An 18,903-nucleotide genomic window follows, 5' to 3' on the forward strand; every position below is an offset into this window, starting at 1 on the left:
TTTCCCTTTTTGACCTTAACACACAAGGAGGTTACCCAGTTCACATTTAATACAATTTGTTCTGGGCAGCAGTTAGTCGTGGGGGCAATAGAAGTGATTTAACACTACAACAGCTCAATAAACCAATCTACTTTATCAACAAGCAGTCTAGCCTTAATCTGTAGTAATTATAGCTAAAAAGCCATGGCATTAGGAGCCACACATGCATTTTGAGCCCGTCTCCCTTTTTGCCAAGAGAACTAGAAACTTCCGCCATCACACTTTAACAAAGTGAAGAATATATTCTATTATTGTCCATGTTATCCACATTGGTGCAACAAGATCGGCTAGCTACAGCTATAGTCAAAATTTACTACTTCCATAGCACCACTAGACCACATAGCTCCATATGAGAATAAATTAAGCCAGGGGTATGTTTTGATAAATTTACAGTCTATGTCTGGAGATAACACAATGAATCAAGATCAATAGGTAAGTGGGAGAGAGAGAAGGAAGGAGGAAAAGTGCTCAGAGGAAACAGAGTAGGGACACTGTTTCCCTTGCCAACAGTGATTCATGAACAGCAGATTTTGATAATTTGGAAGAGTCACATTAAGTAGTTACCATCATATTGAGATTAGATGCTGGAGTGGCAATGGGGAGCTCCAGTGGTAAACACTGGAGGTTAGCAGTGGAACAATAGCTGAAGTGAGTGAGATTTTTGAAGAGGTTTGATGGAATGAGGACATTTGGCAACAAAGAGAGAAGAAGTAGTCTACAGAGTGGTCTGAAGAGTTCAGTGAGCAGTCATAGCCCATCAATTAAACTGAGCAGGGATAAGAGTGCAGGGAGCAATGGTGAGAACAAGAAAGGAGATGTATGCAGAAGATTCAGGGATAATCTGACCATAGTTACAGTACAGTCAAACATGAACAGCCAAAAAAAAAACCAGGGAAAAGAGAATAAAAGAAATATAGCATAGCTATGAAACAGAGAGGAAGTAATTTTCAGAGTAGAATCGGATAGGCTCAGAGCTGCTACACTGACATCAGAGAAGCTAGAGGGGAGGAGGCTACAACACAATTATGCTCCAAAACTCTTCTTCTGTGCTCCCCTGGACATAGTTTTGTAACTAACATTTTAGTCTCAACTGTTCTTGAGAATACTCCATAGCAGGCCTTGAGCAGAGTTTTCAATCATAGTTTAATCCTGCTGAATGGGGTCCAAACTGATATCCCTTTGTAGGAAATGTAGTTTCTTTTCTTCAAAGTGAGCGGAATAACTGGCTCATTGACTTTCTAAAAGTAATTTTTTTAAAAAAAAATTAAAATATTTATGTGCCCTCCTCTCTCTTCTTTGATCACAGTCAGAATACCTGCCCAGGTAGACTTCTACTTTACTACAGGAGTCAGGGCTAGAAGTGACTTTCACAAAAGCCTGTAGCATCCTTAAGATGATCCAGGTGTATATGCACATGTGCGCACAGGAAGAAGGGAGGGAGAGAGTACAGCAGAAAAAAGGTATGCCTGCACCCTTTTCCCAAAATAATATGGTACAGTTTAATACTTGGGGGGAGGAAGGGGAAGCAGCATAAGAACAAAAACAAAACAAAAACAAAACAAAAAAAAAGGAAGAAAGGAGACACACTGGGCCTGATTCAATCTCCAGTGCAGCCAGCGGAAGACTTTCCATTGTCTTCAGTAGTTTTTTGATCAGGTCTTTAAGAAGGAAGATAGCAGGACGCTAGGTAGCAACACAATCTGTACCCCTCCCTCCAAGGACCTGAATTTGCAGGTTGGTGGAAAAATCCTCTTCCTGCTTCCCAGAAAGGAAAAAAAAAATTGGATTTTGAAAGGGACCTCTTTTGATGACTAGCTTTGAAAGGGAGGGCAGCTTTAAGTACAAGAAACAATTCCTCCCTCTCTCCATATGTGGCTTAGCTGCGGGATGTGTCACTGCAGGGAAACCAGCAGGCTGCTTAGAGCACACAGCTTCCTTTCCCCTCTTCAACTGCTTAACATAGCTTCAAATTAAAGTAGATGCATGCAATGGTCATCAGTACCGATTTCACAATTCTTTCCAGAGTAACCATCTGGGCAAGCACAGTGATATTCATCTGGTTCCGTGTTCATACAGGTTCCGCCATTCAAGCATGGGTGGTGATTTCCACAGTAGTTTAAATCTGGACACAGAAAAGAAAAGAAAATGGCAGCTGACAGGTGTAACATAAATCCCAAAGTTACTGTTTTAGTCCACAGTCAAGAGACTACAGGCAGACATACAACGCCTTCCTGGCTTGAATAACATTATATCCTCCTCCCACTTAATCCATTTTGACTTCAAGTCATCAATCCCTAGCAAGCCTGTCATCTCATTGCTCTCCGTGGAATAAGAAAGGATGGACAAGAGAGAGAACTGTATCAGTAAGAGGGGAAAACGTATCATTCCGAGCCCTTTGCCTTAAAATGTTTTTATTTTTATGATGGTTGAGCAGTCATCTGCCACAAAAAGGATTAGTCACAGATGTGCTCAGATAATTGCACATTGCAAAAACAGTTAATAAGTTCAGTTAATCAAGCAATTTTATTAATTTTTCCTGTAAATTAACATTAAGTACCTTTGTTACATAGCAGACCACCCCAGTTGGTTTCACAATTACACTGCCATGGTTCTTTACAGCTCCCATGAGCACAGCCTGGGTAGCGGACACACTCATCACAGAACTGTCCTTGCCAACCATAATGACACCTAAGAAGTAAGTGCACATGTTAAACGTGCTTAGTTATCTGCAATACAGGTATTTAGAGTGTTATATGTTGAACAATCCACTTGTTTTAAATAATGAATGATAAATGTAACAGAATATTGAAGTGTTATTTTCTCTTTTAGAACTTGTTCTGCAACTTGCCTAGTTCAAGAATGGTATGAATCTTTACTATAATTCACTAGGAACAAAGAAAGCAGACCCCCAAAATATCACAATAGCTTATTCTAAAACAGTACACACACGTACAAACCTGTTCTTTCACAAGAGATCCAGCCCGACACCAGTTAGAAATTGTCATGCCTCACGGTTGTGTAAAAAGATGGACTGCATAACCTAATAATTATTTGAAATGAAGACTGCAAATTCTTTTAGTGGACTAAGAGGCATACATTGTATTTTTGTTCTGTGAAGATGGCTGGTGAGAGATTAGCTAATTTGTTCTAGAGTACTACACTTATTTCAAGACCTGGGGGTGATCAAAGATGCAGCTGTCTTGTCAATTTTCTCCGAGTTATTTTAAGAACTCTTTCTGCAGATTTAGTCTGTTATGTTCCCACTGTTCTTTAGCAGCTTATTCTAGTGTCCTCCTTACTTGGAGCATACAAAATAAAGTAATGAACACTTGAGAAATACACAAAAATTAAAGCAAGTAAAAACCACTTGGTAACAAAACTTTAAACTAGGTTTCTTCAAAAAAACCTTTCCCTTCAGATTGGATTTCTTTGTAACAATGCAGACATATACTACAAGGCCAGAATTCTGTTAGCAAAAATACCTGTGTGCTCTATAGGGAAGTTTTGTCTTGCACTTTAAAAAAACTTAAGTCTCCAACAAGAAGTTATGGCTTTTTTAAGTCAGAAGGAAACTCACTGAATAATTATAGCATTAAAGAGACTGCCCCAAGAGAGTAGGTGTACTATGTTAAATTACCACCAACAAAAACAGCAAGAATTCCTTCCTTACCTCAGATGGTCTTTTTTAAAAAGTATCTAAATTTTCCAATACAATCCTATTTGACAGTTAATTTAAACTGGTTGTCTGCTGAACTGGCTATTAAATATGCTTCACTATATCCAGAAAGTCTCTTTAGAAAAATCGGTTAGACTACATTGTATGGATATAATCCTCATATGCTCTGAGAGGGAGGAGTGTCAGCAACAAAACTACATTTTTCATATCCATGTCAGCGTCTCAATATCAGTACCCCTTTGGAATGCAGTAAAAGAACAGAACTAACATTTGTAGCCACCTTGTGAGTGGAAGAGAGGAATCAAATAGGGAATCCCCATTCACTAGGGACTAATATATTAGACTGTTTAATAAGGAGTTGTGGTTCCTGAGACCATATGCTAGCAACATGATAATTCGGTCCTCTGTGTCAATACCAACACAAACTACTCCTTGCTTAAAGCTCTGAATTTCTGCTAGTTACAAAGGTAGCTTTTTTCATGTACAAACATATGTTTAGTGTCTCACTGGTAAACTTCTGGAACTATACCGTGGAAGTGACAGTGCTAGAGATTCCTACTTACATTGTAATCCCCACAATTTGTAGGTAACTGTAAACACAGTTATCTACATATTTCAGGAGACAAAGTTTATTCAGATAATTAAAAGATTCAGATAAACGGGGGTTGCCAGGAGTCTGCAGAATATATAAGCTCTACAGGACAGCAGTTCTCTCCTCCTGTGTTAATATGTTGCATGGTGAAATGAGATAAATAATATTAGAAAGCTAGTTCATACTAAAAATTCATCCTCTAGGCAGTACCAATTACATACCCACAGAGTACAGCTGTTTCCAATGCTAGGATACCTACTTATGGTAAAGCATGCATGATTTCTTTAATGTTTTAAAATTTGGCAATACAATTCTGATATTTAAGTGCATTCTCAACACACACACACACACAGACAGACACTTACTTCAGCTACTGTAACTTGGTTCATTATTGCCAACACAAAGTCTGTTTTAATCCAAAGAATAAATACCTACTGACAAATGTTGCATGTCAACGTGACTATGACAGGAAAGCGTGTTTCAGTAACTCCTATTTAAATGGGCTATGAGAAACTGAAAAGCTTATGCATTAGCAAAGCAGAATAACTGGTCAAATTTCTCTTTTAAAATTGTGATGTGCTCTAGGAGCACAGAGAGGGCAATATAAATGATCTTCTGAAAAATGGAATTGCAAAGCGGTTTTCGCCCCTGCTAGAACACACAAAAACGTTTATTTGCTAGGAAAGGGTTACTGCTCGTTCATGACATTAACTGTAAACTTTGTTTCCGGTATAAGTTGAGTTACCATAATAGCCCTAGGGAAATCATTTCTACAAGCTACCAGGAGTCCAACCAAAGGAACACTATGTTTACGAGTCAAAAGGTTACTATGTGGTAAACTGATCAGTCTTCAGTTTACAAGGAAGAGCAAATTAGGATTTCCTCTCAAACAGGAAGTCTGGTCGCATCCTACATTAGCAGGTGCTAGAACAGCTTTAATTCCACTTCCTTCTTGAAAGAAAACTTTTACATGGATCTCTGCTTACTCCTAGAGCAAAGTGTGATAAAAAGAAAAAACCTGGTTCAACGGTTTGTGTATTGAAACCTGTGAGAAAATCATGTCAAAGCATTAAGGAAAAGAACTTCAGTTCACCGTGATAAAAACAAAGGTTCAGAGAGGAGTGGAGTTGCATTTAGAAAAAAGAGAATTCATCTATTTCGCCCCAGTAAACAAAGTCTAAAGAGAAGCAGTTTATGCAGCCAACAGTGGACTAGATTAAATTTCTGCCATTATGAATGGGAAAGCATTCTTGAAGTTTCCATAATCCTAGGATTAATTTTGAACCCGATTATGAATATTGTAAACCATTTTTCCTATTTAAAGTGGAATTCACCCTGTACAAACACCTAGGCTCAGAAAATCCAAGATTCTTGATTGGGGTTAATTTCTTGTCCCTTTCTCCCTTCCCTTTTCTGCCAGTTTTACTAGCACTAACTTTATGACCATGGCTATGCAAAAGCAAATCAGAGCTAGTTTAATCTAAATTTCTGGGTCACTATCAGTACAAAGGAAGTTACCATAAATAGATTGTTATAGTTTAACCTTCCCTCAGGAAATCACTAAAGCATACGCATCAAGTCTTAGATCAGACAGGTCCTCTACGTCAGGTTTAAGATCAACAAAGGGAGTGCAACAGGCACATGATCTTCAGTAATTTTAATTAAAAACCCTTAAAAATAATGACCAGTTCTACAAACTTAGCTTAGCTGCTTTCAAAAGCAAAATGAAAAGGGCTGCATTTTCTTTAGACTATAGAGGGATTGGTAACAATGGAAACCTACAGTTTAGATTAAGGCTGAAGTAGGCTATTTTAAAGAACAGTATTAGCAAAACACGTAGGGACATCAAATTTCAAACTAAATAAAGGTAACCAAAAAGGAAATAATTGTGCAGCAGCTTACTACATATGCAGTTATTTTAAGCTATATTAGCATGAACTGTATCATCAATATATTTAGGTTTGTATAAAATATTTGTTCACATTACTAGTGAAGCATGGCATGAAGTAGGTAAATGAGGATTGACAGCCAATACATTTGTAGAAATGCTAAGTCTGAGTGCATTAAGGCAGTGTGAAACAGCTGACACAAGGTCAAGATATCCCACAAGAGTTTAAAATAAATAAAAGTATCTGGTATACACTGCAGCCTCAAATTGTATTCAGAAACAGCAGCAAAAAGCATTGAAAGGCAAGAACGGGTGACAATGTGGCTGCAATATGTTTCTTTAATTTTTTATATTCTACTACAAATAGATTAGATTTATAAGTGTGAAGACTATACAAAGTTAAGACCCAATCTGTCGAACCATTTTGTGGAAGAGGAGTATTTACCAAAACGAGAAACAGACATTAGTAACCATCATGCAAGCGTCTGATCTGGCAAAGTACTGAGATGTGCTCAGAGTCTACTGACCTTAGTAGGGGTTAAGGATTCTTGGCATCTCTCTGGTGGTGCTTGCATCTTGTATGATTGGGCCCTTAGTTTTCAAAAACAGATTCTTGGGGCTTGTCTACATTACCCGCAGGATCGACAGGCAGCAATCAATCCAGTGGGGGTCGATTTATTGCATCTAATCTATCGACCGCTGAGTGCTCTCCTGTCGACTCCCATACTCCACTGGAGTGAGAGGCGCAGGTGGAGTCGACGGGGGAGTGCCAGCTGTCAATTCACCACAGTGAAGACACCGTGGTGACTAGATTCAAGTACGTCAACTTCAGCTACATTATTCACGTAGCTGAAGTTGAGTAACTTAGACCTTGATCCCCCTCCCCCCAGTGTAGACCAGATCTAGGTTAAACACATGGAATTATAAAGCTGCCAATGCATGATCCTGTTCACTTTGCTGTTTCATGGAAGTCTTTGCCATTTACTGCATGTAATTTACTTTATTTTCATTTTTCAACTTGTTCTACTTTAAACTTTTGAGAGGAAAAATGGATCTAGTTTAACACTCAGAAATAATACCACCAGTGTTTGCAAAGTAGACTCACTGGAGACACTTGAATCTTATTCCTCTCTTATTCACCTACCAAGACAATCAGGCTATCCCTACCAGTGTTTAAAATAGGCCAATGACTTAGAGGCTATAGAACAGCACATTGTACACTGGAATTCGTTAAATCACCACTCTCTCTCTCCTAGCCACAGATCTGTGGAAGTCAGGATTTAGCTGCACACTTCTTTCCTATGAGAGAAGTAGCTGAGCTGAAGTTTCACTAGACAAAACTCGTAACATACGTTACTGTTGAACAAAACTAACATTTAGTGACCAGACAGAAAAGGTGTGTGAGGTAATTATATATATTTATTGGACCAACTTCTGTTGGCAAGAGACACAAGCCTTCAAAGTTACTCAGAGGTCTTCTTCAGGTCTGGGTGACCAGAGCAGCGAAATTGACTTACAAAGAGGGACATCTTAATTTTGAGAGCTCCTCCCTTGCAGAAGCCAGGGGAGCATTTCATATGTCAGACTGTCACATGAGTCAGACTCCATGCATAGGGTCCAGGGATAGCACCCCGACAGGAATCTCAACAACTGAAAGCAGCTGGGCTTGGAATTGCATATGGACTTCCCTTGGGGAGTCCAATTAATCTTTTGCATCTACTTTCAGCTAGTAGGCTTCATGGTCTGGCTAAATATTTCCAGCCCTGGTGGTAACAAATCTATATTATCAATGTTCAAAACAAAGGTGAGGAAAAACTTATTTACACTCAGAGCTAAAGCCCACCTTAAAGGCTAATTATCTCTAAAAGAAATTAACTGCAAGTGGGCTGAATCTAGTGATCTTGAGTCCCATCACTTTGTTTTTACTGGTCTCTCTTTAAGAGTAACATGAATTGAATGGCTTACACACACACACACACGCCCCCATCAAAAAAATCCTTTTTGGGGGGCACAGATTTATGCCATTTGCAGACCACACTTCTATAGACTGATAAAACTCCTCAATACAATATGCAGGATTCTTTCATTATATCTGCATTAACAGATACTTCACCACTACAGTTGCACTTCAAAAAAAACCAAAAACAAACAGGAGTACTTGTAGCACCTTAGAGACTAACAAATTTATTAGAGCATAAGCTTTCGTGGGCTACAGCTCACTTCATGGGATGCATAGAATGGAACATATAGTAAGAAGATTTTATAAACACACACACGGTGGAAGTTGCCATAGAAATTGTAAGAGGCTAATTAATTAAGATGAGCTTCAGTATCCCTCTACCATGTATCCTGGCAGGCTGCGGAATATTAGGCTCCTACCACTCTTTTGGTTAAAGCAGTTCAAGGAAGCGGAAGGAACCCATTACACTTCCAAAGGCTGAGCTGAAACACTTCAGCCTAAAATAAAAATCCTACATCCTGCAAGGCAGAAGCAAACATCACAACCGTGTCCTGTTACTCACATGTGTATTTTTTTCCCCTACAGAACCTTCCTGACAATAATAAAACTCCTCCTGCACTTAGACTTCAATTAGAAATTTTAGCCAAAACATTTATGACAGGAAAACAAAGCAGATCCAGTGATGCTAATGACAGAAGCAAAATGCATCATTCAGTGGGTGGAAAAAAATCCACTAAATCTTCTGATGACATACACAGGATGGTGTTGCACAAGCCAAAACAATAGCCATGTCTAGTTATTTACTTAAAATAGGTATAGTCTGCTTAAATTTAAGAGTTAAATTGTTATATATTAGGAGACAATGCTGTCTAGTTACTAGAAGAGGACACTGAATTGGGGATCCAGGTTTTAAAACCTGTTCTCGTACAAGCTCAATGAGGAGTGCTTCGCGATGTCTGCTCAGGTCTGTTAGAGGCTTTTTCCCTCCAGATCTGAGAAAAGCTTAAATTGGGCCTCCCTCGTCTTCTCAAGAAAGAATGCCAAACTGAACATCTATCAGGAATATGCCCTCTACACCAAAACAGAAAAGGCACCTTGAGTCCCAGGTATTCAGCAGGTATTCTAAACCCCTGTGTGAGAAAAGGCCCCAACGCTTTTTTGTTTTGTTTTGTTTTTTTGGGGGGGAAGGGGGTTACTGTTGTATTTGAACAGTCTTTAAACAACTAATCCTAAAACTACACTAACTACAACTGTACTATTTACACTAGTACTAATTATACAGACACATATACACACGAAGAGAGGACTTAAATTGCATAGTGTGCAAAAAGCAGTGGACACTGCCAAGGGTTCCCTCTTGTAAGCACAGGCAGTAAGAAAGAAATGAGGAAAGATTGGGCCCAACTGCTCTTTATCTCTCGGAGAGGGGGAGCAAGCGTACCTGGGGGCACGGATACCACCCCAATGAACAACGCTGGCCAAAATCTCATTTCCAGTCCATCTGACTTCGTCTAAACATCCTCTATAGGACACGTTTCTCTTTATATTTTAGAAATGAATTTTTTTTTTGAAGAACAGATGCATGATATACACCTACCATAGTTCTATGCTGATTAAGTTTTAATTTAATAACATATTGAATACTGAGATTTGGGCCTTTTAAATTGTTTTTGAAGCAAGATTATTTTTAAGCTTTTACAGAGAAACTAAGAGGAAAGTACACAGGCTTTATACACAGCACTACCATCCTGGCAAGGTGGGAACAATGTAGCTCGGATACTAGACATACCTGGAACTTCTCCAAACACATGCCAAAGTGGATCATGAGGAAATGAGAGATTAAATTATTAAGTCAATGACAACTTGTTGAGAATGGTACCAAAAGACTCAGATAACCCATCTAAGAACTAGCCTTTAGGTTCTCCCATATCTATTGGCCATCCGGGATCACTGTGGTGTGCAGGGCCCAGTTACTCTGAATAAGGTTACCTCAACAAATAACTGTTGGACCAAAGTTAACCCATTGTTGTATAGAAAAAACAATACAATCTAGTATTTAAGATCTGCTGTTGTCCAAACTGTAAAAAAAATCCACACACCAAACACACACAAAAACAAATCACCCTCACCACCTGAACTTTTAAACAATAGTCTGATGTGAATCAGCTCAAGGTACTGTGATCAACAAGAGCACTTAGCCTGCAACTTAAGAAAAACCCAGTTTTTAAGGCAGATTGGTGGTCCCAAATCTAGCTATTTTATCAGACCGTTTTTAACAGTTGATTCCGATCTACACAAGAAGCAATTGGTTTGATATCAATGTCATTTTGCCTGTCATCTGAGCAAGCTTTTCATGGTTGTTTCTTCTGAATGGACTCTGCAGTAAAATCACCACCACATGAGGAAAGCCATTTCTGAAGCACAGCCTATTCCTTACCAAGTAGAATTCCTACTTATAATGTTATGCCCTGTAAAATACTTTAAAATTACTCAACTCCATGTGAAAGAGGACTTGTGGCACCTTAGAGACTAACAAATTTATCTGAGCATAAGCTTTCGTGAGCTACAGCTGCTGCTACTCTGAAACCTGTCAACTCCATGTTGACACTTATTCTAGAATGAGGTACCAGCATAGCCACCACTTTCTCAAGAGAAGAAAATAAAACAGAATGAAAAAAATCCTATTCCTCGCCCCCCAACCACAGGACACATCAGACCATTAGTTCTCAAGATAACTTTTTACAGGGGCTTGCTATAGGGGTTCCCAAAACAAGTTAAAATGAAGACCTTTATTTTTGTTTTCCTCCCTACAGTGCTAACCAGACAAAAAGATTAATTGATAAATAGCTCAAGCAACACTAACAAAAGGACTTAAAAATCAGAGGCAAGAAAGCTTTCCAGCAGATAAGGATGACAGTCCTGCTCCTGCCAAAGGCATAACTGAGAATTTAGTTATTTACCAGTGGAATGGCTGCATCAGACTGCTACGGTTCTAAGGTCTGCCTCTGCAGAAGCACTTAGTCCAAGGAATCACTCTGAATTACTTGATATCAAGAATAAGAAAGCAAAAAGCTACTTCAATAAAAAGCTATAATTAGGATCCTCACACTAAATCAGAGATTAAAAACAGATTTTGAAATTTTTTCTGTATACAAAAACAATTGTGAAGTTTCAGAATAGGGCAAATCAGTTTATGAGCCAGACAACTGGCACCAGCAGACTTCCACTCCTCTCACACCCATTCGCCTTCCTCCCATTTTTCATTTTCCTTTAGAGTTAGAAAGCAGTCATTGTTTTTACCTGTTAAATGAGGGTGGCAATAGTCCAAAAATCCAAAGAAGGAATTTAGATTATAATTCAATAGCTCCAAATGCAATTATCCCAAGTATATCTAAACAGTCTTCCTTGCAAGGCTGTAAACAAAAGGTCGTGCCTGCAAGTCTTGTTTATACTTCACTCCACGTTTTTATAGAAAATTTCTACCATCTAGTCAAAGTGTTATTTTCTAAAGTACACCAATCTCTACTATGGCATGCAAGAACGAGGTACATTAAGTACCAACTGTGAGGCTGGCTTGTCCAAATCAGTAACAAATCATTTACGGAAATATATTTTAAGACTTGTTGCATTAATGGGAGCTTTAGTGTCATTGTATTAACTTCTATAGATCAGTCCAATATCTCTTTGAAGGACATGAAGATCAAGGGCTTTTTTTTTTTTTTAAACAGGGTATAAAACTGTAGTATCGACCTACTAGTAAATCTTTGATACCTTAGTTAATTCTAACAGTCTCTCTACTTGCTAACCAATTTCCATGGATTCGTGACATCATTTGTAGGTATGAGGCAAGTCTCCAAAAAGGGCCATATTTTTGGAGTTTAATGAACCCTCCCTACACCTCTCCACCCCCCATATACATAAAGTAAGCTTTCCAATGGTATGTTCAAAAGAAGAGCTGTCAAGTGGTGCTGGAAGACTGTAGGCAAGGTGAAACAATGGTATCCAAAAGGAGGAAGTGTCATTTTTTGCAGTTCTAGAAATACTCCAACATGACTATGACTACAGTTTTTGCTGTTTCAGTTAATTTCAAACACCTTAAGGTGGTGCTTATTGGCCAAAACTATGACATTACAAGATTTTTTTTTTTTTTTTTGGTTTTGCACAGGCAAGTTTTTCCCCCCCAGAAGTGATGAAGCTGTTTAACATGCAGGAAAAATGGCAAATATCTACATTTTGCAATATACTAACATGAAATGTTTTCACATGGCATATTCTTAATTGTTAAAGTATTTTACAAGGGAAAACATTTCCTATATTTCCAATTGACATTTGCTGACCAGATCAAGCTCACACTGAAGATTGTACACCAGTAGCAGTAGATTTCATGCCCACAGTTTGTATTGCATAGTGGAAGATAAATGTATTTGAATTCCTAATGTAATGCTTCTCCATTTGTAAGCTTTTGTACATACAATGCAACATCCAGTCTGCCTGGAAGAAGGTTTTAGTTTGCAGCTAGCTCTGCATGCAGTACTAGCCTTTGAAATATTCTAGAAACTAGCTTTTTAATTCAGTTATGCTTAAGTACAGGTCAGCTACAGTGTTAGAGATGAAAATACACAGCTTTATATTATGAATATGCAAAACCTATGAACGAAATGGCAAAACAAGTAGCAGCAAACATACATCTACAAAAAAAGTCCTTGACTCTGCATTGAAGAGGGATGAAAAGAATGTTCTCTCTTCCCAGCCATGTCATCCACAATATGACAAACCCATTTGACACTGAGTCACAGCCAAAAGGTACTTATCAACATATTTAATGGACTGCATGTGACAGACATACAAGAGCCTCTACTAAAATAACAGATGTTGGTGAAGAACAAATGGAGAGATCTGAGAGATGAACATTTGATTTAATGGGACAGGTAGCTTCTTCGGACAGTTAAGAAACCTGGCATCACTACATTTGCTGACATGGCCAAAACCACCAAACAGAAGTCGGGTGAGAGGGACAATCACAGCAGCTATCAGTCCAAAAATGGTCTTCCCTTCCACAGAACGCTGTCCTTAGCAAGGACCTGTCATCCCTATTTGGTATTGGTGGGGAAAAAAACAAAACAAAGAGCCCACTGCTTCAGAGATCTTGCCAAAGTGGGAGAGGGTGATGGATAAGCTGCAATTTCTGCAGCAAGGAAGTTGGTAGATTACTAGAGCTGGAAAGGAGATCCACAGAAAGCTGGATTGTTTGCGCCTCAATCTAGCCATCAACAAGGACAAGTCACTGGCTAAACATTCACCATGTGAAGACAGTTTTGAAGAGTATATCAAAAAAGCATCTTGGAAAAGACTGGGATATCTTCACATATAGATAAACCATTGCAACATAGATGGAAAAGTGTGGGTGATGAACTACTTCATGTATTCTTCAAGGGCCCAACAGCATCCGAGTTTCTACAAGATCTTATTTGTGCCTGTACCAGTAGGGATCACTGCACAATCAACTGTGTCTGTAGTCAGAACAATATTCCCTGCACAGAAATATGTACGTGCCAAGACAATGAAGACTTGGTAATCCATACATGCTCAGCAGAGATCATAACGATGAACAAAATCACAATAATGATGGTGACTAGAAATGTCACCAGCATTATTATATTTCCAGGATACCTGTTCAAGTTAATTAGATTTTGTTTTACTCTTTAGTTTGTTGTGATGCTTTGAGGCCACAAAGAAATCCAATTTTGTGTCTTGAAATAATAGACCGTCATTAAGCTAACAAACAAATTAAAGTGACCACTGAAATACCTGCATGTCTTGATGGTGTCATTGTTTACCTGCATTTCTATGAAAATGGCACCACTTGATAGCTCCACATCATACCGCATCTTATAGTAGACATAAGCAGCTTTCAAATGAGGTGCATGTGGGTAGAAGGTACATTAAGACAACCAAATTGGTAGTGTTTGCCACTTTCTGTTGAGACCTTAGGTGTATTTTCACATCTGTCAAGAATCTGGCAGGTGGAATACAATCCATCTGGAGTATTTTTACACCTAGACTTTCCTCTGCTATCTTCTCTTCCAGCAAAAGAGAGGCTGCTGTTTAAACTTCCTGAACATATTGGAGTGAATCCAACTAGACAGAACAGAATAATGGGAAAAGCCTCTAGTCAGAGCCCTTAAAAGAAACTGGGACTCTACTTTTCTGAAATTTAACTCAACTGGGATACCTTAGAAGGGCCATATGGATATCAAATAAAGAAACAGCTCTTCATGTCCTTTAAAACTAAAGGGAATCCTGTTACAATATCCCCTTGGTTTCTAAAGCTACCCCTTTAAAAAGCCCCCTTCAAATGCATCTGGTCTCTTGGGAGCCTCAACCTAATCTTTATGGTCCTACGTGTTTTCCCTTTTGAACCTTTCAAAGGTATTTTCTTGCACTCTCTTCTGCTAGAACGCATTCCTATTTACCCTCATCTTGCTGAAACAAATAAAGGCTCTTACACTACCTCTCCTACACGGTTATCTGTCTAGCTTCCCCCCCGCCCTTGTAAAAAAGGTACTACCTTGCTTTGCCTATGGCTATGTCCACGCTAGCACTTTTTTTCAGTAAAGCTTTTGCCGGTGAGGATGTGAAAAAAAAATACACCCCTGACTGACATAAGTTCCACTGTGTGAACAATGCTCTGCCAACCCAGCTACTGCTGCTTGTTGGGGGAGGTAGTTATGCCAACTGGAGAGCTCTCCCCCATCGGCATAGAGCGGTTACATGTGAGACCTAGCCTAAGTTTGTGTTGTCTTTTCATCTCAGTCAGTATTTCCTTAGATGCCTTCTCACATCCCACTACGCTGGGCCAAAGAGATCGTGTGGTACTACCTGGACATCAATAAAGCTTCAAAGATGCCCCGCCTGCCTGAACCATAATTCAGGAAAGTAGATGCTCAGTTTTTTTTCCCCCTCAAGCGTTTTCCCATTGGGAAACATTCCCAATTTAAGCGGATGGTCATTTGCCCAAGTCAGAGTCACGGTCTGAACTGGTGGCAGTAAAATCAAATGCCTTTTATAACACTGTAGGCAATGTTGTTGTAGCTGTGTTGACCCCAGGATATTAGGGATACAAGGTAGGTGAGGTAATATCTTTTATTGGACCAACTTCTGATGGCGACAGACAGACACTTTCGAATTTATACAGAGCTCTTCTTCAGGTCTGGGAAAAGAACTCCAAGCATCACAGCTAAATACAAAGTGGAACAGATTCTTTAGCATAGGTAGTTAAAATATATTTCAAGGGACCCTTCAAGGTAAGCAGCCCGTTAACACCTCTCCAGTCATAGCGGAGAAAAGGAAAATAAAATTTTTTTGAAAAGGAGGGGTGAGTTTAGTAGGCTATGTAACTACCCCCCCCCAGCTTTTTTCTTGTATTCCACAAAATAGGAACTAACCTCAGTCAGCCAAGACTTTCATGTTGAGAGCTGCAAGATATTTTCTTTGCAAATAAAGAATGAGTCTAATTAACAGAGAACTCAGTGTTTTGATAAGTTGGCAAGTAGTACACAATTACAGGAGAATAGACTGATGCTTACGCTGTGGCCACAAACATTTTTGAATATTTGTGCAAGCGGCAAGTTTTGAAGAGTTGGGACAAGTATATTTACAAAGCCAGCTGCAATAAGGTAGCACTGGTTCTCTCTTGACCGACCCTGTTAGCTGATGTTAGAACTACTGCATCGAAGTGATGACCAATTCATGTTCACTGTGGCAGACACTACATGTTCACCTCCCCTTTATTTTCAGAGTGGAGTTAAGTGGTTCAACCCAGAGGGAACCAGAGTCTGGGACATATCTAGTATCAGCAAGGAAACCCGAAGAACAGGCCTGGCTTGAGGTAGAATTCATATGCAGTGTTTTATTTAGTGTTATCTCAGTTGAAAAATATCACCTCAAGAAAAGGGTTGAGTATGGCACTGATCCAGAATTTACCTTCTGTGCTGCAGTTGGGAAAGGACCATCTACCCATATAACCCATTCTTTAAAAATAAATAAATAAAAACAAATTGAAATGAAAGACTGTCTGTTTTTTCGAAAGCCCTTGATGAGACCTATGGGAGACCTAGAAATATTCAAAGTTAGTGTAGGTTAATAAAATTTTCTGCTATCGCAGGTGATCTTTAAATAAAGTGCTGGTTCTTGTTTGAAGCGCCTCATCTAATCCCAATTGTGTTTTTTGCAAATCCCTTCAGTCACAAACACAGAACTTGTTACTTTCAGAGGTTGTCTGCTTCTGTGAAACTCAAAGTCTGAAATAAATGTAACTTAATATGGCATGGTCTGAATAGAATCCATACCTATACCCAGCCAGACAATTTTTATTTTATGTACATGGCCTGATTGCTAAAAATTACTGCTAAAAGCAAAGTACTGGAAAGCCAGTGTTCTTCCTTCACACTAAAATAGCTAAGTACATATACTTACTTGCATTCCCCAGGTACACTGCAACCCCCATGGAGTAAATTACATCCTTGTTTACATACAGCTGTGAACAGAAAAAAGGTTTAGACTTCAGTTAGTATGGGCAGTAAGACTTCAGTTAATACAGAAACACTGGCTCCTAGCCCAGTAATTAGAACAATTTCATAATGGAGTAGCTTATTTGTTGCTCATTCCTAAAACAGTTTTCCTTTCAATTAATTCTTACACAGACAACAAATCACAACTATTTAAAAAACAAACAAACAAAACAAAAACAAAAAAACCCCATCTAGCTCTTCAAGCTAGCTATTTCATTAAATCAGCTCACTTTTTATAAAACCAACTGAGGTAGCCTCTTGTCTAGCATGGATCTACAAACATGGATTACATTTTTAATGCTATACCAATTAATTTGATTTGTTACATGGGTTCAGACACTTAAGTTATTCAACCTTTTAAAATAAGATAAATATAGAACTGAAGACCAGTATACCTTCAAAAGTTATACAATATTGGCTACAATAGTTCTAAACTGGTGTTCGATTATCACTTGAAGTTTGTCATAAAAAAAACCAAAACAATTTTAGTGCTAATTACCAACTGAAAGATAGGAGGAAAATTGCTGTGGGTCTAAATTGAACATTCCAGGTATATTTAAGAAGGACTGCACTTGAACATTAACAGACATCAAAAAGCTTTCAGCTTTGTATACATTAAACTTTAAAACAGCTTTATCCTCATTTTCAAGAGTTACAAGGACATTTTTCCAGGACTGGAAAAAACTTACACAGTATTACTGAATCTGGTACTGTAAAATGTTATTAAAACCTATCTTCATTTTAGAAACCTGTTAAAAAGCTATAATGCATCATTTTTTCTTAAAAAGGTAGCTCCTTGAACAAAGTTAACCAGTACCTTCAGTTTAAGTTTAAAGGGCATTTAATTCACTGGTTTGAAGACCTCCTGGTTTGATAGGCAGTCAGACAAGTCCTCGCTACAGCAACTGGATCCCTTTATCATATTCTGCCAAGAGTCTCACTTCACTCTTACTAGAGCAAGTCAGGCTTTTTTTGCTTTTGCTTTTAAAAAAAGCAAAAGAAGCACCCAGCAACAAAATAGTGTTTGCATTCATAGTGATAGTGAATAGGCATTGGGCCAAGAAGAGAGAGAATGATCAAGTTCATTTACAGTTGAGCCATAATTTATTTTTTTGGAATTGCCAGCAAACCGAAAAATCCATTATTTGCCAAGCTTTAGCAACAAAGTAAATCTACTTGTATTGTGCTATTGCACATGACAGTATAGTTGGTGCAGCATGCTAAAAAAGATTTCACTTCAATATGACCTTTAGTTTCAATAATAATTATGTAAAATAGTAAACAAAATATTACCTTGTTTACATTCTTCTCCCATCCAACCTTCCATGCAGGCTTTGTTTCCATATTGGTCACACGTGTAGTGACCAACAAAGTCATTACGAGGTCCGCAAAATTTATTGCACCGCGTGCTATAGTAATTCTCATCACATTTCACTCTTATTTGCACTTCAAAATGAGCTACATGCCCCTTAAATGGTAGGGTCTTCCACCGATCCTCAGGGTTGATCATACCAGCGTACGACATTCTCTCTATTAACAGCTCTTCATCTTTTATAAAAAGAAAACAAAAACCCCAATATATTGCAAGCCTGGTACAGAAAAAAGTAATTTTGCATTTGTGTGTATTAATTGGTTAAAAAGACCTTCAGTACAAAACAAACAAACAAACAACCTAAAACTTAAGCTGCTAAAGGGCTACTAACCCCAAATTTATTTTTCTCTGCCTTGCAAAGTTATTTATAGGACTTTAAGAAATGGAACATAATCAATAGGAAATGCATCCAAATACACCATACCCACACAATGTCAATCAACAAGTTTATCTTTATATGAGGCTCTGATCTTTTTTATTCTTAAATTGCAAAATCTGCATAAATCCAGTAAATAAATTGTTGGAATAGGGGATCTCTGATGTGAGTAATTTAAAAAAACAAAACAACCCCACCACAGTATGTTCAGCTAGGTTGCTCTAAATAGACACATATGCAAATGTATCCCTCAATAAATCCTATTTTATGTATGTAAAAAAGCTCATCCACTTCACGGAACCTCCCGCCAAAATTTGAAATCCATGACTTTAAAAATGCCAAAGTGAGATGGCATGTGTTATTTGGAAGTATGACATCTAGAATCAGAGAGAGTAAACTCATGGTAATATATGGAATATTCATGATAACT

General features: G+C 38.3%; 1 protein-coding gene across 2 annotated transcripts in view; it reads right to left on the minus strand.

The window, feature by feature from the left end:
* JAG2 (jagged canonical Notch ligand 2) overlaps positions 1 to 18,903 on the minus strand; it is a 95,277-nt gene that overhangs the window by 28,682 nt on the left and 47,692 nt on the right. For both annotated transcript variants that reach the window (XM_075129926.1, XM_048853593.2), the window contains exons 4-7: positions 18,019 to 18,273; positions 16,631 to 16,691; positions 2,597 to 2,727; positions 2,042 to 2,161 (exon numbers count right to left, since the gene is read on the minus strand). In XM_075129926.1, the coding sequence (XP_074986027.1) occupies positions 2,042 to 2,161; positions 2,597 to 2,727; positions 16,631 to 16,691; positions 18,019 to 18,273 (567 nt within the window). The remainder of the gene's footprint in view (positions 1 to 2,041; positions 2,162 to 2,596; positions 2,728 to 16,630; positions 16,692 to 18,018; positions 18,274 to 18,903) is intronic.

This window comes from Caretta caretta, chromosome 6 (assembly GCF_965140235.1).
Source record: "Caretta caretta isolate rCarCar2 chromosome 6, rCarCar1.hap1, whole genome shotgun sequence".
Classification (NCBI taxonomy): Eukaryota; Metazoa; Chordata; order Testudines; family Cheloniidae; genus Caretta; species Caretta caretta.